This window comes from Haliotis cracherodii, unplaced genomic scaffold (assembly GCF_022045235.1).
Source record: "Haliotis cracherodii isolate W230 unplaced genomic scaffold, xgHalCrac1.p SCAF_8, whole genome shotgun sequence".
NCBI classification, from domain to species: Eukaryota; Metazoa; Mollusca; class Gastropoda; order Lepetellida; family Haliotidae; genus Haliotis; species Haliotis cracherodii.
Genome location: NW_027266341.1, coordinates 55,482,595 through 55,507,969, shown reverse-complemented (window position 1 = coordinate 55,507,969; position 25,375 = coordinate 55,482,595). Strand labels below are relative to the sequence as shown.

At 43.2% G+C, this 25,375-nt stretch overlaps 1 protein-coding gene across 1 annotated transcript in view; it reads right to left on the bottom strand.

Moving 5' to 3' along the window:
* Positions 1 to 559: 559 nt before the first annotated feature.
* The window catches only part of LOC139450697 (FH2 domain-containing protein 1-like), a 58,549-nt gene continuing 33,733 nt past the window's right edge, over positions 560 to 25,375 (bottom strand). The window contains exons 4-16 of the mRNA XM_071232503.1: positions 21,999 to 22,032; positions 20,540 to 20,678; positions 17,982 to 18,707; positions 16,243 to 16,407; positions 15,861 to 15,946; positions 14,615 to 14,715; positions 12,049 to 12,119; positions 11,223 to 11,330; positions 10,836 to 10,906; positions 9,296 to 9,416; positions 7,369 to 7,533; positions 6,899 to 6,992; positions 560 to 6,471 (exon numbers count right to left, since the gene is read on the bottom strand). Coding sequence (XP_071088604.1) covers positions 2,456 to 6,471; positions 6,899 to 6,992; positions 7,369 to 7,533; positions 9,296 to 9,416; positions 10,836 to 10,906; positions 11,223 to 11,330; positions 12,049 to 12,119; positions 14,615 to 14,715; positions 15,861 to 15,946; positions 16,243 to 16,407; positions 17,982 to 18,707; positions 20,540 to 20,678; positions 21,999 to 22,032 — 5,897 coding nt within the window. The 3' untranslated portion in view covers positions 560 to 2,455. The remainder of the gene's footprint in view (positions 6,472 to 6,898; positions 6,993 to 7,368; positions 7,534 to 9,295; positions 9,417 to 10,835; positions 10,907 to 11,222; positions 11,331 to 12,048; positions 12,120 to 14,614; positions 14,716 to 15,860; positions 15,947 to 16,242; positions 16,408 to 17,981; positions 18,708 to 20,539; positions 20,679 to 21,998; positions 22,033 to 25,375) is intronic.

Here is a 25,375-nt window from a genome sequence, read left to right as displayed (position 1 = left end):
ATATATCCTTCAGATTACGTACGGTCCGAGACAAAGGAATATATAATTCTCAATTGTGGTTTCAAACATGACCTAAAAAATATGCCATCAATTAGACCTCAATTAGATCCCATCAATCGTTCCTTAACAAGATCCCAACAATTGTTCCATAAAGGGGTCCCACCAAGTGTGACCTTAGAAAGATTCCCTTTATTGGATCTCAAGTAGATCCCACCAATTGTTCCGCAACAAGATACCAACAATTGTTCCTAAAACAGATCCCATCAAGTGTGACCTCAGGTAGATTTCCTCAATTTGACCTGAAGCAGATTCAACCAATTGTTCCTCAACACAATCTCAACAATTGTTCCTCAAGCAGATCGCATCAAGTGTGGGATTCCCTGCAGTGTGACCTTAATTAATTTCTCAATTGTGGCCTCAGATCTATCCCATCAATTGTTATCTCAAACTGATCCCAACAACTGTGACCTCAAACAGATCACATCGAACAAATCTATTTCCGCTTCCGGTAGTTCAAGATATTCGGTATGAAAAAAAACAATAAATATTATATTTCAGATGAAGGGATTGGTTTATTAACAAAATATAACAACATATGATACAGGTTGTGGATGTCCACATCGCGATGTGTGCTCAGTATTAAACAAGGAATATAAGTGAATCGTCTCTTCCTCTATCTACAGTATACATCTTCCCGAAGCAAGGGAGTTAACTGACTTTAAAAGTCCAGTTTCCACCCTTGCCGAACTAGGCTGTTATTACGAGTCATGAACCTTCCGGGCCTCTCCAATAGACCAATCAGATTCCACCTCTCGTAGGTATCACTTGCATTTGTATCAAACAAAATGGCGGCGCCCAGTCAAGACGATCAGATCAATAATCAAGTTCTATAGTGTGATAAAACGAGTGCATCAAAAATGTATGAGCAGCTTGATTAAAAACATGAAAAGATTTGGAAAATCTGGCGGTGTACATGCTTTTCAAATCCTGCAATCGATCGAAATCTACACGACAGTTTACAGACCGGATTTCGATTTCGTTGGACGATTTTGATTGGACTATGCATAGACTCGTTAGTCCAGCCAAAATGTAACACCATAATACCAGACTAAATTCGGCAAGGGTTGAAACTGGACTTTTATAGTCAATTAACTCCCTTGCCTCGGGAAGATGACAGTATACAACTAATAACGCCCCGCAACACACGCAGGGTCGGACGTGACTCCATGTTCAGCACTTTGGAATATACAAGTTACAAGGAGTTCTCATCTGTATCAAAACTATCCAATGACGAGCTGCCACTTAAGTTTACACCAACGAAAGTCGCAGTAAGAAATATACAATTTCCACTGATAACTGATATAGGCACAAAACATGCATAGTCATATTTGTACATTGTATGAAATTAAATAATATACATCTAGATATATATATGCGACATATGATGACATTTTGAAAGACTTGTGAGTTGTTTACTCACGCTATGATTGTAGGATTATTTTTAAGGCACTATTGTGGAATACGTCATTGGACGTTTGTAAGCAGGCATAATAAGGCATGTTGGTTAACTTATTCCGTATTTGCACCATCCAAGCCATACAACTTACATTTCTGAATGAAAAGACGATACCTATAAATGTTCATCACACTAATATCAAGTACATCAGGAAGTCATTTTCTTCATCTATCAAATGCATTCATTATGGGTCATAGTGTCACTGTCGAGGTAATTTGAACTTCTGTATAAGAACTCTCGCATCAGGCGGCGTCGGTAAGCACACGCTATATCTACTGTAGTTTTCAATGTTTATCAGACATAAATAAATGCGGCGTTCCGTTTTGTACCCGTTTATCAACCTCGGATGTCGTCGTCGTATCGTCGCAGATCTACGCTACTACAACACCCGTCGTGCACGTTGTCGTTTCCGTGGCAAGAAGCACGTGCTGTCATCAGCTGGAAGAATTTCGTTGCATTGTGTCAAGTCGTGTTTTCTATCAACTCAATGTACACTATTTACATATTTTGCTAATTGAATACATTAGCCGAGACATAAGGGCTCTGCGAAGGACTATATAATTTTTTAGCACCGGGTATGGAACCGGTGGCTAGGTCACCCTCCCACCTCTCGTCCCACCTCTCGTCCTGTCTCGTCCCTCTGTTAGTCTGTCTGTGTGTCCGTCGCACTTGCAGCTAGGACCACCAACGTCACGCGCATGTCACGCACTGGTTCAACTTCTCTTATCACAGAATCAAGTGACATTGCTCCACCAATGACACGCCACCTCGCCATGTATGGTGTGAGACCACGAGAAACATTGAGACCAATAGGAACTGGGCCAGCCCAATCTCTAGAGTCCATCAGTTGTAGACTCGAGTACACAGCCGCAGTTATCACATAAATAATATGCGCCAGGATCTGACGTCAGGGGAAGTCTCTCAGTCATTATTTAAGCCTTATTTCACGGCTTTCCTTCGTACTGACGCCTTTTCAGGAGAATCTGTTTTTGTGGAGGACGTTCCCCTCATGGAGAGGCGCTCCTTCGGCTTATTGAGTCCGATTCTTTTCAAGAAGGACGGGGATTTGTCCATAGAACTTCCTTCTGAATCGGTTTCCGTTACAGTCGAAAGAGAATTGTTGATGTTATTTTTGTCTGGAGATTCAGACTTTTTCACACCTCCGATTTTGTTGAGGAAAGGTCTTCCTTTCTTCTCCGATTGGGTCTTCTCCCTATTTGTCACCGGAGTTTCAGCGTGAGATGGCTTGGGCGTGGACGATCTGGAAGACGGGAGCCTCAGACTGGAGGTCCGAGAGAGGGGTGAAGTTGTTGCTGGAGACATGGCCCGCCCCGATGATGCTGATGGAGGTGGAGGGGCGTGTCTTTTGGTCCTGGGAGGAACGGATGGTGAGGTGGAGTCTGTGCTTTTCTGCGCCTTGGATGAAGCAGTAGGGGACATGAAGGAGGGTTTCTTCTTTCCTTCAGATGTCACGGGAGTTGAGCTTCTCTTGGGTTCAGCTGAGGTTGACCCCAATAAAGAACTCCTCTTCGACGACGAGACCCTCATAGACTGGGTCCTGTTGAGAGTGGAAGGAGTAGTAGGTCTGGAGCCAGCTGCTGGGGTTGTGGGTCGGGAGGATGGAGACAATGTGTTGTTCAGCCTGGTCTTTGTTGGGGAACTGGCTGTAGAGGTCGATGAAGACAAGCTTGTGTTGGAACCTCCCACCTTAGATTTGTTCAGATTTGTACCAGGGGAGCCAGTGGAAGCACGAGACTTTGTCCCACGGATTGAGGTCCTTGCCGCTGTATTTCTGGTAAAGGATGCGGAAGCAGATGCACGTGTAGCTGCTTCTGCCCGCATCGATGCTCGTGCAGAGATATTGCGGCTGAGGAGACTAGGCGATGGTGAAGCCCTGCCGCTATCAGTGCCAGTGGAATCTGCCCTAACTCTAGCCGAGGCGCTAGCTGTGCCTTTCATGAAACCAGGAACTGAGCGACCCGTCTTTGCCTTTGTTTGGGATTTAGGTGTATCTTTAGGCGTAGATGGTCTGGAGGTCTTTGGAGAAGCTGCTCTTTTCGGTGTTGTTGTTGTTGTTGTTGTTTTGCTGGCCAATTTAGACTCTTTATCACTCCAGACATCTTCCTTTGAAGTGCCATGACCACTATCTGGAGATGTTGCTGAATAGTCCACTGATGAATCCAGAGAGGAGTTCTTGCTGTTCTGTCCTTGACTGCTGGCCATGACGGACGCAGTCCAGCTCTCCGTCCTCTGCTTGCGACTGTCCTCTTCAGGTAGGGCTACATTGGCTATTAGGTCGCTGTTGGCAGGCCTGTATCTGTAGGAGTCAGCTTTCCTTGAGAGAATCGGTGTGCTTAGGAATTCAGAGTCTACATTGCTACTAAGAGACGTTCTTTGTGAGACAGTTCCTGACATGCTTTCAAAGCCTTCATCACGTTCATTGCTACTGGCGTAACTACTGGCATAGCTGCTTCTTGAACCAACTTCGGTCTTGAGATCCTGGTCCTGGTCATGATGTAAACGATTATGAGGCATTAGATGTCCCTCATGGTCAGTGACATTATCATAACCACTGATCCTTCTCTTATCGTTTCGCTTCTGACGCCATTTGGCCATGGCTGTTAATGGACTTTCATCGTCATCATCGTATTGGCGATTCCTAACGTTATGACGACCTACAGACTGCTCCACACTTGAGTTGTAATCTGTCGCTGATTTACCTTGACGTATCGGGGACACTCTTTGGGTCTTTTCTTCCAGACCCACACTTCTTCTCCTCTGTTCTGGGGAGGAGTCACCGTCACTTAGGTTTTCAGCTTGCAGAGTTTCAGTGGAAGTGTTGGTAGATTTGATTGAGAGACGACTCTGACTTTTCGGGCTGTCGCTCTTAGCGGATGAAGGACGTCGTTCTGGTATTTTCATCATTTCATTGTCACTGTCATCGCTAGGAACATACACACCATGCCGACGAGGATCCATAGACAGTCGACTAGCACTCCCTCTGAGTATTGCACGTTTCTCGTCAGTGGTATCAGGGGCACTACCACTATTTCTCATCGTAAACTCATCCTTTTCGTTCATCGCGTTCCTTGCCACAGATTCATCATAGCTTTTAGACCGGCTCATCCCCACCTCCAGCTCCTTGAGGGCTTTGTCCACTGAATCCTTCTCCACATTGCTCTTGCATCTGCTACTGACTGAATCACTTTCAGCTTTCTTTGAACCGAACCGGTCTCTATTGAACTTTTGCTTCCCAGTCAGCTTCCCAGACTTTTCTCTGTCGGGGCTCACCTTGCTGTCATCAGCTTCTCCGGTGGACTTCCTTCTGGGGGGAATGATAGGACTTTTGGAAGGATCTGGCCCATCTGTTGATGAATGTGGCTTTGTATCTGGCTCAGGCATCTTCTGTTTTAATGCACTCTGTACTTCATCGAGAGAAACATGAGCCCGTTTCTTTCGAGTTTCTCTTTTGGCTTTGAGAACGATTTCAGAATTGGGAGTGGAAGACCTGTCACTTTCTTTCGACATAAGTTCAGGTCCAGCGCTGACAGGCCTCTTTTGCATCGGCCGAGAAACACCAACACTGTCTATAGTTCGGTCAGTGTCTTCAATCTTCTTCAAAACATGATCGATATCTGTGCCCATTTTCTGACTGATCTGAGCACGGATAGACAATTTCCCAGAAGTTAAATCAGAATCATCACGAGATCTTTTCTCATTCTCTTTAATAGACTTTAAGAATATGTCCAATTCAGCAGGATCTAAACTGCTCTGGAAACGCTTAAAAAGTCTTTCACGGCTTTTCACGATTTTCTGATTCGAGTCACTATTATTATTATTATTTTCAAGTCCAGTAATGTCAGAACTAGTATCTCCGTTGATGCTGGTATCTTTACCCACACCGATCACAGGAGTCTCAAGTTTGGATTTTTCATCAATGGTCTGAAGAGCTCGAGGAGACTCGGCACCAGAAATATTAACCCTCCACCTATTAGCTGATTTGGGAGAATCTGGCCCAGAATTTGTTGGAATATCAAGCTTCTTGGGAGTGTCTGGAAGCTTCCTCACCCTCTTTTCAACATCATCTGATGGAGGAGGCGTTTTAGTTACTTCAGGGCTGTCACTTTTACCTTTTGGGTACAATTTTCGTTTAACCCTCTCAAGAACATCATCCTTCTCATCGTCGTCAGCTTTAACTAATGAAGAAGATGCAACACTGTCACTATCGCTGCCATAACGCCTTGATGTCGTCTTGTCGTACATGCTGCGTGTCCTTCTAAATGGACGCACAGGAGCATCATCTAGTGTTGATTCAGAAGAGCGATCAGCGGATGCCACCTTCATCTCTTTCCCAGAATTAGGATCTGGTGAAGCACGACTCTGTTGATCTGTCACACGAGGAGAAGGTGCTCTTTCCCTGTCTATTATGTCCAACAATCCTTTTCTATCCTTCCTCTTCCGCCTTAAGCTACCATACCGATCAAACGAAAGATCTGGTCCTTTCTTATCCTCACCAACATTATCGTTCAGGAATTCTATAAGAGAAGCATCATCCTCAGTGGCATAGCTCTTCCTGGATCTGGTTTTTTGGATGTCAGGAATGGCATCCTCAAGGCTACTACAGGTACTTTCAGTGTCTGTTGTGTCCAGACTCTTGTCCTCCAGCCTCTCAGACTTCCTCATGCTTCTCCTCGTGCTCCTCCTCCCAGTCCCATTCCGAACAAACGGATTGTCAGCAGCCGCAGCAGCATCTCCAAGCCCACTGATTAGGCCACTAGCAAGGTCCAGGTTCACCTTTTGAACCTTCTTCACGCTGAAGCTTCCATCATTGAACTTGTTGTTGGTCACCCCGGACCTCACATCAGCCAACAGCATATCCACAATGGAACCGTTCTCTGGATTAGTTGGGGAACTTCGGTCCATCGACATATCTCCTGGTTCCTTCAAACCTTCACCTGCAAGAGAAAAAGAAATGTCTTAGAATTATATAATACAGTATATGAGGGATAGTTCACCCAAAAGGCCAGATCATTTGTAAGATGACATCAAAAAATAATAAAATTGTCAGAACTAAACAGGGCAAAAGAAAGCATACACTTGAAAATGGAATTTGACACAAAAATTACAAATGTTAATAAAACGTTACTAGGCTGAAAGCAGTCGCCGAAATACTGTAAACTTCAAGTGTAAAAGTCCAAAATACATCACTGTCGAATAACCATTTCTCTTTTTTTGTTTCATTTTTAGCCACCATCAAACATGGAAGTATACTGTCTTCTGCTCGACAGTGTATTCCAACGTTCAGTGTATAACTGTAACTGTAAATATGTAAATATTCGTTGCATAAACACTCGTGCATGACACGACATGACCAACACTGACCTTGTTTTTCAGCAAGTTTCTTGGAGTTCTCCGACTCCTTCAGCCTTCTCCTGGCTTCAGCCTTCTCCTCCTGTATACGTCGCGACTTGTTCTCCTGCAAACAGATATAGTAAATTAGATATGTGACGATGATCATAGTACCATATATCAAACATTAATATTTGATTTTACTGAACTAGGATTTGAATTGATACTGTTAACCAATACATATCAATATTGTCTCAATACGTTTCTTAATTTATCCCTTCCCCACAAAAACAAAAGCACTCTGCAATATTTTATCTATACAAATGACTGAGCCAGACAAACCAATGATGAATATTACGACGGGCACCATACCCCTCAGGCTACAACTTATCCAAGTCACTGAGTCTGATCACCTGATCCATATTACGCGTTACTTTGAAATGTAAATCAATCACTGTATCAATGTATCCATGTATAAATCACTATCAACCTCGGACTCTCACCTCGATAGCCTTCTTGAACCTGTCTCTGAATATCTGCAGAGTCTTGAAGCTGTCTTCTAGTTTGAAGCTTCCTGCGTCTTCACAGAAGAAGTCGGCCAACTCCAGACGGAGGGCATCAATGTCCTTCAAGTCTTCCTGCAGCTCCAGCACCTCCTCATTTGCTTCCTGGAATACGACGACATATGATTAGTTGCTGGGATACCATTACATAACACTAATGGCATCTTACATGAATATTCGCTTATTTGATAAAATCCTGCAAAACATTTCAATAATTGACCACCATTGTGGTTGGTTGATACAAAAATAATTCAACAGGCTCCTTCTGAGAAAGTCTTCATCTTGTCTTCTTAAAACTTAGGAGTGAGTGAGTGAGTGAGTGAGTGTGGTTTTACACCGCTTTTAGAAATATTCCAGCAATATCACGGCAGGGGACACGCGAAATTGGCATCACACATTGTACCCTTGTCGGGAATCAAACCCGGGTCTTCGGCGTGACGAGCGAACGCTTTAACCACTAGGCTGCCCGAACGCCCCTAAAACTGATGTTCACATAACTCCTCAGTGTCAATATTTGTCCGCGATTGAGGCAGTAGGCTGAACGTTTCCGATGGTAGGATGTTAAAAAATTCATTTCATCAAGAACTTTTTCAGATCTTGTCCACCCTTTCTACTTACAACGTTGAAAATATCCACATTGACCTGAAGAACAGTTATAGAGTATCAACTGCCCAAAATATATACATACACTCGTACATACATCACTCAGTGGATGTGTACGTTGGTATCAACAATGTTCCAATGTTGACTCATACATAACATACATGGCCTCTGCTGTTTTCACAAACTGTCAAATATCAAACGCTGAAGTTTACTCGAAATCCCACTCTAACCACCAAACAATTATCGTGGTAAGTGAATTCTGTGCGTGGTGGCCATAACGTCAAAATAGTCTCGCTTTTTCTCACGGTATCTGATGACATAACTGTATCCCATAACCGGTCGGGCATTATAGCTGTGTATCACATATCTCGCCCCTGGCCTGGGTAAACACACCCGTGTAATAACGTACTGGAACACGCCAAGCACCAACATGGGCATGGGAGGAGAACTGTAACAGTTTGACATGGCCAGCCTCCAAATTACACGCTGGATAAGCCATCAGACTAAAGGTCGGAATACGTATGCGGAGTATCATTAGTATGATTTGAAGAAGCCAGATGAACAGATCTATGATCTGAAGAGGGTAGGGTTTAAGCCGCGTTTTGTGATATAGTCATAGGAGAAGGGAAAGGATTGGGTTCATAATGTGTACCAATGAGGTAATCGAACCCTGGTCGTTTCAGTGACGAGCGAACGCTTTAACCCCTGGGCTACCCTACACCATTACGCCGCCTCCGTGGTCTAATGGTATAGCGTCCGCCCGGAGAGCGGAAGGTCCGGGGTTCGATCCCCGGCCGTGTCATACCAAAAGACGTTAAAAGATGGTACTTGTTGTTACCCTGTCTGGCGCTCGGCATTAAGGGGCTAAAACAAGGACTGGTCGGCTCGGAGTCAGTATACTGTGTCTGAGTGGGGTATTCATGTTAAACTGCGGCATGGTATCTCAGTGTGCTAGCACTATAAATCAGCATCAGTCCGGACTAGTACAAGCAGCCATACACACACATATACATGTGCATGCACGTCGCTATATAAGTGCAATAATCTTGGACGCGAAGTTAAACCCCATTTCACCTCACCTCACCTCACCTCACCTCACCTCACCTCACCTACACCATTACAATCTAGTATATTGGCATTACAATCCCAAACATCAATTCACCACATCTGCAACAAACATTCTGAAAGGGTTCCTATACAATTAAGACTCCATTTCGTTTAACTAACTGATTTCTAGGTTTGTGATCCACACAAATAAACTCACCATCAGGAAAGACGCCATTTGGGATTTGAAGTCATCACCAGTCTTACTGATCTGGTCAGATATGTCCTTGACCTTGTTAGTGATGCCGTTGATGTCAGACATTAGACTGTCCATGGCGGTGCTGTAAGAGAGAAAAGTGATATCATTATTGCGACTACCCTGCATCAACATCTCATGCTACCACGCACCTGGTTTACATCATAGCCCAGAACAGATGTAGAGACGACCGTTTCAATACCATCGCAAGTGTGTGAGTAAATTGACTTTAATGCCACTTGAACACTATTTAAGTTAAACCACGGCGCTCAGCTTAAACCCAGCGACACACCTTAAGTGGCGCAAGTTGTACCACCTGAAAACTATCACGGTATGCTGCTGACAGACTAAGGATTTTAATTACACTATTGCACAAGCATCACGGGGGCGCCAGCGATGGACAATGGGTAATATCCCTTGGATAGAACCGACCAAGAGCTATGCTACCCAATCATTCGTTCGACACTGACACCTCCTTTTAAAGTGCAATACTCGTGACTACTAAGAGAGGATCCCACACAGGCGATGTTAAAAACCTCTTTAACGAACCTAAGTCCGTAGCGGAATGCAGTCTGTTTCTGAACAACACATTGACTTAAAGGTCATCTACTGCTGAGTATTTATTATGGACTTGAAGTGCGTGGTTTTGTGTATCGTAATGGATTCGCTGGCTGCACTCTCGGAATGAATAACATCAAGCGTATAAAAGGACCCGAATGCACTCTGTACATGTACCACTGATACTGGGGGTCAGGTCATGTCATGATGGCGCCCCATGTTGCCTCTGCGGCAGGTCATAACATCAAACCTGTGTGACAGCCTGTTCCTCTTGACCCGCCCTAACGCTACCCCCGATGTCGATGAGTGTAGGAATGCTGTGACGACGTGCGGAGTGAGCAGCGACACCACAACATTCCAGTAAAATCTACACAGAGCAGGTAGTGTGTCTCCACAGGGTCTGGTTCGGTTCACAATGAAATATCAGAGGTATTGTATTCTACAAGACATAACCTGGATCAAAGAGGATATCACACTTCGCCTTGTTTACCCTCAACGTTATTTCATAACAACTGCACTTTCCTGCGCTGTGACACACAGCCAACACGTGAAGAAATGCATTCACGTATTAGATACGTGATTGTGCTCACAAACCTTATCTAACAATGCATAGGGGTGGTTTGGTCTAAAACAGTTCTTTATATTGCCTTCCTGTCTCTTCATAAGAATGAACCAGGGGCGTTTAACAAAAGCCAAATCAGCGCCACGGCTGTCCTATCTCCAATACTTTAACATAGATTTAGGATAGCCTTAACGCTTACCACCCACGAGCACGGGTATGGTGCTGACAAACCTAGAAACATAATCCTGGCCAACCGGGATTCGAACCCACAATCATAGGTTTCTGGCGTGCCCAAGCTGCGTAGTTGATCTAACACAACACAGAGAGCATGTTAATGTTATAGGACATTAAAGGATTATGATGCAAATTACAATAAAAACTTACTTGGAAGCATCCTTCAAGAAAGTCATCTCCTCGGGGAAGTTCAGAAGCTTTGGGTTCTTCTCTTCTGCTTCCTGGTAAATGAGAATATACATTCACAAATGAGACAATTTTCTCAATGCCCCATATATAAGATATTTTTTTACAATTCAGCTGTGTCGCCCTTACGCAACACCAAGTGTCATCTCAGTTACAGACATTGTTCATGTGTGGTGGTATTTAAATTTGCTACTGTTCTATGTCTGGGAAACTACCACCTTGCCCTCGATATGTCATACATCACAGAACAATGACACATTGCTTTACCTTTTTTCAACAATGTACAGGGTTCGTTGATCTATGTCACTGATAAATTTTATTTAATGAAACCACGGTAGACATTAAGCTCACCTGTGCTACATAGTGGAGTAGATTCATCCGAGGTTTGTTGGCTCTTATCTCGGTGAGCTTCAGCAGTGATGACAGCTTAAACCCTGCAGCATTGCCGGCATAATTACCCTGAAAGGAGATAATTGTGTTCAATTAAAATATATAACACAACCTTCAAGAAGTCTGAAGCAGGTATTACTCACGGTCCTATAATCTCTTCTCAATAAAAGGATTAAATTCACAGCGTCCCTTTTTATTAAAATTATGAAAAATGAATGACGATAATTACATGGCTTCCTATACCTTCAATACCTATTCTGCTCTTTGTATGGTGATAGTTAAATGCATGATGAGCCTATCAGAATAATTTAGTGGGAAGATGAGCTGCACTGTCATTGTAAATTAGCATGTGCATTCAGTGATGTACAGTTGAACCGCGCTTATCCGGACACTACCGTTCCGCAGTAAACGTCCGGATTAATACATTTCCGGATTATCAAATCTGCATATTTACATAACCTCATACAATATCGACCAGATGAACAGGTTTTCGGATTATCGAGGTTCGGATTAACGAGGTTCGCTGTATTTTGAACTTCAGCAACACTTCATCAACACTTCAGCAACGGCGATTACACATTACGTGATTCTGTGACAACTTGTGTGAGAGGAGGTTGCAACGCGGTATTGCTTGTGAGAAATTAACCTCTCTGTTTACAAATCTAACTGAAGGTCGTGTCTCTTTGTTAGTTAGTTTGTTAACTTTCCCTGAACAAAGCTGTACAGCCCACATAACGCGGGTTTAGTAAACGCTAGTGTGATGACTCGGTTACGGCGGTCGACTTACAGCGTTCAGGTAATTTCCAGCAATCAACACCAGGTAAATCAGCTCACGAAGGGACCGGCTTTCTTTGATCTCTGAAATGTACAAAGAAAAGTGATTAGCTTAATTCATTGTAATGTGCGTTTATATACTTGATTGACATTAACAATATCCGGACGCCCGTCTTGTTTTACTAAACATCACGACAACAAGGGATCTGATCCTCTTGCGATAAAACCTAATATATAGCGTCCAAACACGACTCCCGCACATACAACTGTAAACAGCAGAAAATTCGTGTTGAAAGTAATCTTTTCAAATCGCTGAGGGTAGTTTCAGAAGCTATGTAAAGGGTGCGGTCTCTCGGTGCATATTGTAATACAACTCCGAAAGGAGGTGAAACTCGTGCATAGTCCACATACACGTGGTCTTAGGATTATTTACACAATAACAACCACAGCGATCACCTAATCACTGATCTAACTTTGCAGAAAATTGCATGTGTCTTCATAATGCTTCCTGGCAACATTCTCTACATCTGAAACCCCGTAATCATATCATTAGGGCTGGAGATGTTCAGTCGAGTGTTACGCTCGACTATAGGTATTTGTGTAAGTATTGGGGCTTATTTAGATAACCGGTTGTTGAACATTTCCGATGACAGGGGTCCTGATGTTTGACTATGTAACATGCTTGAGGTACGTAATGAAGTGAGGGTTGGGTTTGGGCTGCAGAGGTTGGGATTAGGGGGGGGGGGGGGGGGGGGGGGGGGTCCAGAGAGGGACATGGGAGAGCAGAGATTGGGTTGGGGAGCACAGATTGGGGTGGGGCTGCAGAGAGGGGGATGAGGGTTGGGGAGCACCGATTGGTGTGGGGCAGAGAGTGGGGAGGGGGGGGTCAGAGATGGGGTTGGGGAGCAGGGAGGGGATAGGAGAGCAGAGATTGGGTTTGGGGGAGCTAATATTGGGGGGGGGGGGTAGCAGAGAGGGGTGGAGTTTGGGAGTACAGATTTGGGTTTGGTTAAAGAGGGGGGATCGGGTTGTAGAGGGGGGCTGGGTAATGTAACAGGGGTGGGGCATCAGGGTGGGGTTGGGGAGCAGAGAAGTGCGTGGGGAATAGAGATGGGCGGCAGTGATGTAAGCCGATGGGGGTGATGGTGTGTGTGTTGGGGGGAGGGATGAGGGATGGGGGAATATAACACGGGGATATATCAACCTGTCAAAACAATCCCTGTTTACTTTACCAGAAACTGAACTCTTCATAATATTGATACATATAATACATTCGCGTGCGGCAGAGGAATATGTCAACGTTATGTAAGCCTCGACATGGCGTAACCGCACCATCAACACAGCGGACCTGGACGGGAGATTTAATTAACTGTTAAGTGTCCGTGCGTGACGGCCAGACTTGGGGCTGTGTCCAGAAAAGTTGACCGCGGGGGAACACAACTTCAGGGTCGGGTTTCAAAACCACTTATACAAATCCTCCTCCCCAATTACAAGATCATCGCGGGGCGTGCTGATCTACATACATACCACTGGCAGAGACATGGCAGTGCGCGGCATAGATTTCAGGGTGGAGTGAAGAACTACAGGATATATTTGTAAAATCCCATCACTTACAACACTGACGATTGTGTAGTGGGGCGGGGATAGATTTAGGGGGTAGTATCAGAGTACAGGAGGTGATTTGGGAGGGGGGGGGGGGGGGGGCGGGTCCAGCACTATTGACAAGGGGTATTTTGGGTGTAAACAACGTATTTAACAGCTCGTACAATTACAGGAAGGTATACGCGGAGGCAAACACTCTTGATCGCATTCTTGGAATATCAGAGTATATAATTCGGCCAATGCAACATTTTGCTGAAATCTTTCATCCACATGTATTTAAGCTCAAGGAAAGTGAGTATGTAAACATCAACAACAACAATAATAACAACTGTGGTTGATAATTATGATAATAATAAAAATCTAATAACAAAAGAAAGTATACACCCATGTGTGAGGGTGCTTAAACAAACACGAAATGGTTAAATTCATTGGTGATGTATTTCATAGGCATATCATAGTCGTGGCCTTTAAATTTGCAGTGTTTCGGCGACTGTGCTCAGCACAGTAACGTTTTGATAACGTTTATTAATTTTGGGTCAAATCCAATTCATGAAAGTGCATACTTTCTTGTCTATCAGTTTACTTTTGCGTGCAGGATTAACTATTTTCCTTTGTTTCAACCCAAAGATGTTCAAACAACATTGGTTCAGCTTGCAGTTTAGTCATTTCGTGAGGGGCGGTTTGGTAGCCTAGTGGGTTGGGTTGGGTTGGTTTATTGTTTAACGCCGCACTCAGAAATATTCAAGCTATATGCCTTCGCCCTTCACGTCGAAGACGACCCGGGTTCGATTCCCCACATGGGTACAATGTGTAAACACCATTTCTGTGTCCCCCACCGTGATATTGCTGGAATGTTGCTAAAAGCGGCGTAAAACTATACTCATTCACTTATTTTGTGAGAAAGACCAACAATAAAAATGAAGATCATCATTGTTACATCAACATCATCATCATCATCTGTAACGCACGGTTCCTACCTTTAGCGGCAGCAATGATGGCTTCCACAGAGGGCCCTATCCATTCCATGTTGGCGTGAAACTCTTCCTTAATAAGCATCCCGTCGATGCGGAGTTTGTAGCTGCAAGAAAACGACGGAATCTAAACATTTGATGTCACCTTCAACAGCGCATATAAAGAATCCTATATGTATCGGACCTTTCTGTCGCTTCTGAAGTATTAATATATTCATTGTTTGTGAATCATCGTTAAAAACATACTAAACACCGTCCAGCTGACAATTAAGCGTCTGGCAAAAACATCCGCCTACAGGCACACGCATAAATGCCACATTAAGAAGCTTCATTAATCCAGCACACTTTGATATATATGTGTATTTCAATTAGCTTCCCCATAATGTTGTAACAAGAACAGATTCTGTCAATCAAATACACTCGCTGCTCGAGCTACGAACTTACACCATGTAACGATAAATACCCCATACAGCTGAGACACATAAAACTCCAAGGAGGTACAAATACATAGACCCAACTACACACAATATTACACCTCTGTGAAGATCATATGGAGTACGCAGAGCAACAAGTTAAAGTGGTCGAGATGTATGGTCAGCAAAGGCTGAGATGACAGTACCAAGACAACTATTACATATAAAAAAAGATGAAAGGGTCTTCTCGACCAGCCGCATGACCCCACCGTCCATGAGTCCACCTGACTCCCCCTCCGGCTACCTGAGGGGTGTAGGGGTATAGGATTTATTACCAGGCTTTGGGGGACGAAGGATCACAATGTCATATCCGGGTGCTCCCGTAATGTATGGGCGTCTAGATCATAAACATCCAATCAAAAAGCTATACGAGCAGCGATTGTTTAATCATACGGTATTAAACAATGTTCTGAAGGGTTAGCTGGTGTTAATAGCCTTCCCCAATAGCAGTGTATTACATGGTTATCACAAGTACTACAGAAGGTTCTCATACTTGAAATCAGTTGTATGGAAGATACAACTAAACCTCGTTTATCCAGACGGTTATCTTTTCTGGATTAACAAATTATGGACCATTTTCAGAATTGTTCTGCTCCAGGTTTGTCATACAAGATTATGTCGTGCACATCATTAGACTGGTGAATAAGTTTATGTTGAACGCATCAATATCTAGAAATGTCTCTTAATTAAGCAAAGAGAGCTTCACAGACATGATATATCCTCGGTTTTCAGTACATATAAATGTTTGATCCTCGGTGTATTCATCATGTCTAACTTACTTTGGCAAGCCTAGGAGGCAGACGAAGAACTTTTCAGCATTTCCTAGCTTTTCCTTATCACCATCGAAACTTCGGAAGACTTCAATCTGGAAAGACAAAATGCGTTATGATGAATGTTTAAACAAAGACAAATGGTTGATGGACCTGGTACGTTGTTATTTAATTGAACGACATTTGATGGGCAGGTCGATGTGTCCTTAAGAAGGGATACAGAAATGAAGAGGAGAGACAGAGTTGGTGTTGGGGGAAAGACAGGGGAGGGGCGAGAGACAGAGAGATGACTTGAGAGATAGATTTTGAGAAGAAGAGGCGAGAGACAGAGGTGATGGGAGAGACAGAGCGAGTGGGGACAGACGCAAAGAGGAGTGAGAGTTGTACGTACCTCATCAACTGGCGGGAGAATCTTTTGCAGACCCTTCAATTTTTCAGCTCCGAACTTGCCACTGCTACCTTCTCTCAGCAGACGAACTATCTCTTCGTTCGGCATCTTGAATTGCTTCAAGAAAATGTTGACGTTGAGACTTCGTTTGCCGTCCAGAAGGGTGATCTGAAGATAGAAAGGTCGGGGTTACCAAGGGAGACAATCGAAATATTCATAAATCATTAACTTTTAGAAGTTTGATCTGAGTAAGAGAGCGCTACCAAAGGAGACAATCAATATATTGTAAAAGTTTGGATTTTGATAAAGGCCAAGGTCACAAAGGGGGCCTTTCAACATAAATGATCTAGTATTGCTGGAAGCCACTTTACAAACGTCTAATAGCAGATTGTGCATCTATACACCCAAAAACATAATTCAGTCAGATTGAGAGAAATGGGTAGTTTGTACATTTGTCGCAACATTTAACATTACTATAGCTATGGCCCATTCATATACTATCCACCACTCCAGGGGTATATTGACACGCTTCAATGTTTTGATCGTCTGCTTAATACGTGAAGGTATATTGATTATATCAAGGCTAAACACCCGTCAGTAATGATGACTCATACACCCGTGGGCCTGTGTCAAACGCATTATCACCCAATCAGGCCCCCTAAACTCCGGTCCCTCACTACCCGAGTCTGTCACTGGATCAGTGCTGGGACGACAGCTAAGACACGCAAGTGTGTGTGGTGAAGCTCGAAAAACGTTACGTAAACCTCAAAGTTGGTCCGATCTGCGAGTTTTTTTACACTGTTATATTGACAAAAATGCCTAGTCATATTTCCATTCACGATTATCATTTATCAGTGAAGATCAGTGATACCCAACCCGTCCCTTCGCAGAACTGGGGATTCTTTTGTCTATGCTGAGAAAGACACTGGTTTTCTGGGTCAGAATTGACGGGGCTAAATGACTTGAAAGTATCTACCCGGCGATCTTCTTCAACGTTACGCATGCGCGGTTCCGAGTCTCATCTCTAACATTGGAAGGGTAAGCAGACGACACTTAAGCTGATGCCTGTGCAACCAGACAATGGAGGTTGACGAGCGGGTAATGTCGGCAACCCCGATGCATATTTTTCCACGCCACCCTAATGTTTCTACGTCTTTGCCAGACCCCACACACGCTGTCTGCCCAACGTGCCATCGCGCCACTGGTATCAGATTTACGTGTCTACGGAACAGGAGTGGGGACAGACGGTCGGTGGGTTAATAACAAACATGGAAATGGACTTAGTGATCTATCCGTAACATGCACATCTTCACTGTCAACCGGAGGACGATTCGATATTAGGGATCTCGTTAACCTGGTCGTAAACATGGAGACGTTTTACCCTGAAATTTGAACAGGGATGGAAGTAGAACGTATGGCTGTTCCTGCAACAGTATATATCGTGGATGGAACCCAGTCGGTACGACAGCTGTGGTGGCATAATACCCCAGAGAGGCTATAACTATAACGACAGACTGCTATTGTTTGTTCCAGCGTCATGCACGGCTAGCTCCTTCCGACATCTTCTCTTGTACCCGATCTGTGCCACAGACAGGCATTGTCTTACAGTGTCCCTACACAAATAGTCACAATCGGGTACCAGATTCATAAAACATATGACTTTGTTGCACAAAGCTAGAACCATGATGTATCCATTACTGATGACGTCACAAAATACGTCATTTTTACGTCATAATGCTCACCTCGCTACTCTCCCTCTTCTTCTCTGGTGTGCCTGGGCCGTCCTGCCTTGCGGCTGGTCGAGGCTGTGCAACGCTGAACAACTCGTCCATCTTATGATAGTCCATTTTATAGTTGTTGAACAGTTTGCCAACCAATGTCCACAAGTTACTCTTGCCCATCACTTTGTTCATTGAGATTTTATGCCATTGGAACGTCCTCATCTTTGACTTAGGTTTGGGCACATTGACCTGTGGGAGGTTAGAAACCGGTGCTTTGGGTGCGCATCCCGGAGCTGGGGGAGGAGGAGGACATCCTGGGGGTGGAGGTGGAGGAGGTGGTCCTCCTGGTGGCGGCGGAGGGGGTGGAGGAGGCGGAGGGATGGAGGCAGGAGGTGGTGGAGGTGGGGGTGGAGGGGGAGCAAGTGGTGACCCAAGAGGAGGTCGTTCCCCGTCAGGTGTGCTTGGCGCTGACCCCCTCCCAAGCCTCTGTTTTGGGTTTCCGTGTCCACCATCCCCGCCATCCTTGTGGCAGGAACAACAGCACTTAGGGTCCCCCGATCTGTCCAGCTTCCTGGATGTAGACACGAGAAGTTTCTGAGCCTCTGAAGCATTTTCTATAAGTGTTGCCTTGGAAACCAACTGCTCCACACTCTGCCAGACAGTGTCACTGATGGGATCGTTTGGATCTATCTTCAGGAGATGCTGCAGGCATGTCAGGAAGTTCAACTCTTGGGGCGTTGAGCATACCTGTTACGAAAAACATAGATTTATACCAAAGTGTTATCACCCAAAATATTACAAAGTATTCATTACATTTAAACCTTGCAAATGTATTCTATCCTCTACCAAGATTTCATCATGTCCTTGAGAAAGTCGTCTTTAAGATCGCGGATATGACTGGCCCCAAAAGGCATTACAGCAGATTGAAAACTTGATCTTAAAATCTAACTGCATTTTCCCCTTAACTAACCAGATTAACAAGTCTACAACACATCACGTATGAGGGTCAGAAGGGTCCATCCCATCCAGCGCATGCAGCCAGGCGTTTGGCACATCGTTTCTACCTGTTGTAGCTTGCATGCTAATCAGCCGAACGCTGCAGGTGCGCGCTTTGCAGTGAAGGTAAAGATATGTACAGGTAGTCGAGGTATTAGGACCGTCTCGCACCTGAGTCCTACCCCGCCCTCCCTCTTCTGGGGACAAAGCCGCACCTGTTGCTATGGGCTGGCACCAGACTGATGATAGAAGCCGCTATGACACCTGAATACTCTACATCTACATAGAACTTACGTCACAGCCTTTGGAACTTCCGCGTTGTTTTTTAATTCACAGTTTCGGTTTGAACTTTAAGAGTTTAAATTACTGTTAACGTATGCACGGTGTCTCAAACACGTGAAAACTCCAGGCTCATTAAAACCTAGGTCTACACGGGACGAACTAGAAGAGCAATTGACCTGCGCAGCATGCCTCTCGAGTCACTATGTATTCAATCGGAGTACGAACATGTTTTATAAATATTTTGTTACCATAGATACCAAAACGTATCACCGTACACCAACACCTTAGGCAAACTAACTCGTACAGTTTGTACAGTTTCTAAAAAAAAAATCAAACAACTCCCAAAACGGGTAAATATTTTCAAAACATAGATTTCAGTAATAATTGGTATACCTGGCTATATTTTCAACACCTGTTGACCAAATCAATACAGGAAAATATTGAGTTTGTTCGTTTTAAGTATCTACTAGATTTACACAGCCAATAAACGAGGTGTGATAAATTTCCTGTAACATGTTTCAGAGACAGTAAATATTTACTGATGGATGTCCCAAAGACAGGTAGAATTTCAAGCATCGTCATCAGTTGTGTAGAACATGTCATGTCCTAGGCTTGCACTGCACGTGACCTGTACTGCTATGACAGTGACATATGATGAATGTCAATGTGTCTCGTGCGCTATTGTACTATTCCCCGTACAACTGGTAAATATGTAAAGCAATAACCGTGCCTTGACGTGAGGGGCACAGATACTTTGTTGTCTTTGACATTTTGCAGAGATCTATAAGACTTCTAAGAAGCATACGGGTCTTACTCAACAGGAGGGGGCTACTTCAAAAAGGTTAGGAGGACAAATACCTGTGATATTTGACCCTTGCTCTGACATCAATACTCGCTCTGATCTGACTTATAGTATCAGAATATTTAGTTAACCAACAAAGATCATATTCTTTCATCAGCTAACAAATACACAAACATTTCCTGAAAATGTATGTACCACGCGTGACAATATGAATTCAACGTTTGTTATTTTTAACAGTTAAGGGAAGGTAGTTTAGAGGTTAATATTATTTATGTCATGGTAGAATTGACCTTGATCTAACTTCTTAGGAGCAAACATAAAGGCACTCGACTTAAGGATTAGGAAGTTTTTCATCTGAACATAACATAACAAGTTATGCAACTTTCCTTGACTCGACATGTAAAAGAAGCAATTTCGAGAAAAAACGTTTTTAAAATACGAGTGATACGCAAACGTTACGTCGAGATAACTGCGTTCGAGATAAGGACCGTCGACTCACCTGTTTGTAGATGGCGTGGAAGACGTCCATGGGGCTACCGAGGTCCACGTTCTTGGCAGCAGGATGAAGTTCATCATCATTGGCCTTGTGTTCCTCGAACAGCTGCAGCTGTAGCGTAACGCCATGTTCCTCCTCCTTCCTGTAACACGTTAACAACGACGTCAGCGACATATTAACCTGCCCCACGGGTGGATCTACATCCACTCATAGCTAAGGTGGAAGTGACATAACAGGTTTGCTCTGGAACAATCCAGCTCAAACTTAAAGGTCTCCATCGACGCCATTTTGGCAAGGATAGTCTAATGCAAATGTTGCTGGTGACTGCTAATTTAAGTTGAAATTTATTTATCAAGCTCAACCTGCAAATAACTGGTCACAAATCAGCAGAGTTAGGTTGTCTAAACTTGGATTGGACAGAGACAAATGACCACGTGACCTTGACTGAACAAAGGTCTTGTATTTGGGATCTTTACAGCTAAGCAATCATGACATCAGGGGTAACACTACAAACTCATATCGAAGCCATCGGGTGATCTTTTGATGGCATTTAGTTCTTTTGAAACCTAACTTGTTTATTTCGTTCTTTATATTCTTTATATATACCTTAATATATGAACGCTGCATCGAATAAATCTTTGTCTTACATACACGCTCATTTAAGCCGATTTCAGTGCCCATTCGTGTGGATTTGAAATAATATATCTCTTTTTCTATCAGTTCAGAAGTTGTAAGAAATTTGATAAGGCTACTTATATGTTTTACCTACATAATGTTCAAATGCAACTGGAATTATTCTTTTCCATGTCGCCAAGCGATGTAAACAGATTGGTACGACAATGTAACTATGTAGTTGGTATTCGGAAAGGAGAAAGGGTATTCAGATCTTGCTTGTGATTGAATACTGTTTAACGCCGCATCAGCAACTTTGCAGTTTCTCATGGCGAGACAGAGCCTAAAACCATCTTCGTCCGTACACCAATCACAACCACCAATAAATCAATGAAATTAAACAACTAAGTTTGACGCATCAGTGACAAAAAATGATGTCCGTTGTCATTCCCTATTTTAACTTGTACCATATGTTCCCGTGGTTTTTTCAGGTGATCAATTGGCTTGCCTTTGCATGTGTTTGTGACGGGTGCCACAGGTGGGGCGGGATACCCTAATCGTTTCGCGAACACCTGGTATCATTACTATTTGATAGTGATTCATAAACACATGCTCATGATATAGTCGGAATCGTACAATCGACTCTGCTTTATACAGAGATTTCTATTGGATATGGAAAGGGTTTTGTCGCTTTATTTACATAAAAAAAAGATGATACACGCAAGATGGTACCCCTGATGCATTCCTATCTTCATGTTTCCCTGTTTACTGCCAGTGCGAAAACACATGCAAGCCTTCTATAACGTTTAACTACGTAATAGGTAGGTCACGTAACAGTGATTCGTCTTACCTGAGCGAATTTAGGACGTCTTGTAGCTTGAGACCTGAAATAAAGGAAAAAAGTGGAATTAAAATCTATATGTACATCAACACCCTGAGGTTATCACTTTATCTATTGATAATGTTTCTATATAGATATAGCATCCAAAATAAATATATTTTGTTGTTTTTTTACAGTGAGGAACGAAGGCACACCCATGTCTCACAGAAGCTACATCCGGGATATACGGGTTGTTTTGTTTGAAGGTCACGGCTGTTATTCATATGTTGTCAAGGTGTCAGTACACCCATTCAAACGTGGGTGACGAAAGGACTATTTACGAGGATGTTTCTGAAGGATGAGATGATTGGTAGAAGATAGTCATCGGGAGATTCTATCAATGTTTGATGCAAGTCATGGATGAAAAACATTCAATCGCATGGAAAAATTCCCAGTGTTGCGTCCATTCAATTGAACACATGCGCACAAACGTTCATTTAAACCAACGAGGGAGCTTCACTTTTTATATGTTTTAAACTTAGGTTCGGGAGTGTTGGTTGTTAAAAACTCTCATATACTCACTTCAGAAAGAAACGACGTTATTTGAACGCGGTATTACATCCATTTACTGAGAAAAGTGCTATGTCATCCCCAAATACGAAGGAGCTACCTCCTAATATCTGTTATCTGTTATTTAAAAAGATACCATTTCAGACGCATAAAACCCATATTCAAATATATGAAGATCAGGGTGCCGTTGTACAAAACAACCTTAGCACTACGACTTTCGTAAGTCTATGTTAAGTTATGGGTGTTACGATCACCTTAGCGCTAAGATCGCTTTGAACAACGGCACCCTGGCGTATAACAACGTCATTAGACCAAGTACATGTACACACGTATTCCAAAATATAGATTATACAGATGTATACCGTCGTATACACATTAGGGAAAGTTGTATACAGGTAATTATACAGACCATATTCAAATGTATACAATGTACAAATATAGACATATGTATACAGGTATATATAGATGCAATAGTCTCTAAAGAATGAAGAACGAATCTCGACAAGAAAGGAGAGATAATTATCTCAGTGGGGACTCTGAGGCGACAAGTCGCGTAAGAGTTTTAGGAATAGTTACTGTAGTACAACAAAGGATGGGTGGTATTTGAGAGTTCTTCCTCTGAAATGAGTCGGATGAACATACACAGGGGTCGCAAGCGTCGAGCTCCACTGCCACAGCGAAAACTGAAGCTCAACACCTATTTAAAATGTCAAATTGGTTTTCCTTCAAGGGTCGCGTTCATCCCTGTGAAGTGTAGAGAAGTGCTAAGTCACAAGTTTGAAGGTCGCAATTTTGGCAAGCGGACGCCATGCAAATCAAAGCTAACAAGACAAGATGTGATTAAAATACTTCTAATGAGTGTATCAAAACTAGAATAAACATATTCCTCACATACGTAACATTTCGAAAATGCCGGTGTGTGATTATGCATGATACGCACTTTGTAAGATGGGAGGTCAATGAATTCAGCATTGAGGTATGCATGCATGCATGCATGTATTTTCAATTTCTACCGTTATAGTCAGTCATAAATGTTTTGAAGCATTATCCTTTCTATGATATCATCACTACCCCTTCTTAGTTATTGAAAGTCTTTCTGTGACGTCACGAGTGTTCTTTCTAAATCATGATAATCCCCCTGGGCTACCCTTTTTCTGTTATCATGATGTCGTGATTACCATGTCTGTGATATCATTGTTATCATGATTACCCCTTACATAATGACTGCCGCTCTGTGATAACATGATTACCATTTCTGTTACATCACGATAACCTGTTCTGTGCATAATGACTGCCATTCTGTGATAACGTGATTACCATTTCTGTTACATCACAATTACCCGTTTACCCGACTTTCCGTGGTACCATTACCCTTATTTTGTTATCTGTTTCAAAATACGCTAATGTATGGTTTTACGGAACACATTGTGTCGATCTGTGTTGACGAAAAGGGATATCCCCACGTCACGCCTCCGCGGAAAGGTCAACTAGGCCGATTCGTTACGCAGCAATTAGAGACAATATTTACCTACGACTTGTTGGAACTATGTACAGGGGAGAAGTCGTCAGGTGAACTGGCGACCGGGCTATTTCTAGTTGTCGGGGGACAGTACCACTAAGGCAGTTGGAAGCACCGAGCACAATACGACATCGCCTAATTGCAACCATTTAATCCCGGTACATAATAGTCCCGAAAACCTCAAGAAACAGTTGTGTGTTTTGTACGGAATTGCTCAGCATCATTCTATTTGCTCAATGTGAGAATGAAAGACAGACTGGCTTTGATGGGTAAGGTTGCTGTTAGGTAAAGCAAACTTGTTGTATTGGCTTCGAGTGTTTTTGATGACGTAGAATTACCTTAATTACGAAAGGACCCCAGACAAGAGTACATTCTACAAATGGTGGCGGACAGTAAACGTTAACAACAATGCTGAAGTATTTATGTATTCTGTCTGTGTTGTCGATTGGGGAAAAGGGCGGTTGGGAAGCCTAGTGGTTTTAGCGTTGTCTCAGCACACAGTTCAAATCCCAGCCCATTCTTGGGCCCGCTTGCACAAAGCGATCTGAGCCCTAAGACCATCGTAACTTCATACTTTAACATATACTTACAAGTCGTTGCGCTAAGATTGCATTGTGATCAGATTAAATACAGTAAACTACGTTTATAAAGAACACGCCTATAACGAACTGACCGATATAACGAACTTATTTTTAGTCCCGTCCATGTGTTTATATATGCTGTATATATGCTTATAGAGAACTATGGTTTTACGAACTAAAAGGGTCCTTTTGAGTTCGTTATAACCGTAGTTTACAGTAATTACAATATGATGACTGCCATTTCAGAAGAACCACAAGACCCCCCTCTGCCCATATCAAGAGAAGATCCTTGACCAATACCTCCTGATGTCAGTGGACACGGGTCAAAGGGTGGACGTATTTCACGGCCAAAATAACACTGGAAACTTAAACCATATTCATGAAGTCTCTTGACCCTATCGCCTTGTATTTATGAGTATGTAGTGTTGGGCAGTCGAGGGCTGACCTCAGTCTGTCCTCACAACTCTGGCCATGGTCCAGCAACAATCAGTATATACATGTTATTGTGTCCATCAATAGGCGAGCCCGACCAGAGGATCAGTGAGAAGTATCAAGGATTTCTTCACAAAGGCCTTGTCATGACCACAAGCATGGCCAAGACGACCAGCCATACAGCCCCTGTGACAAGGATCAAACACGTCTGTTTGCCATCCGTCTTCAAGTCTTCGTGTTCATAAACATGGCTATAAGACGGGTTAGTGTTTATCATTTGATAAACAGAAAATATTTAGATACGA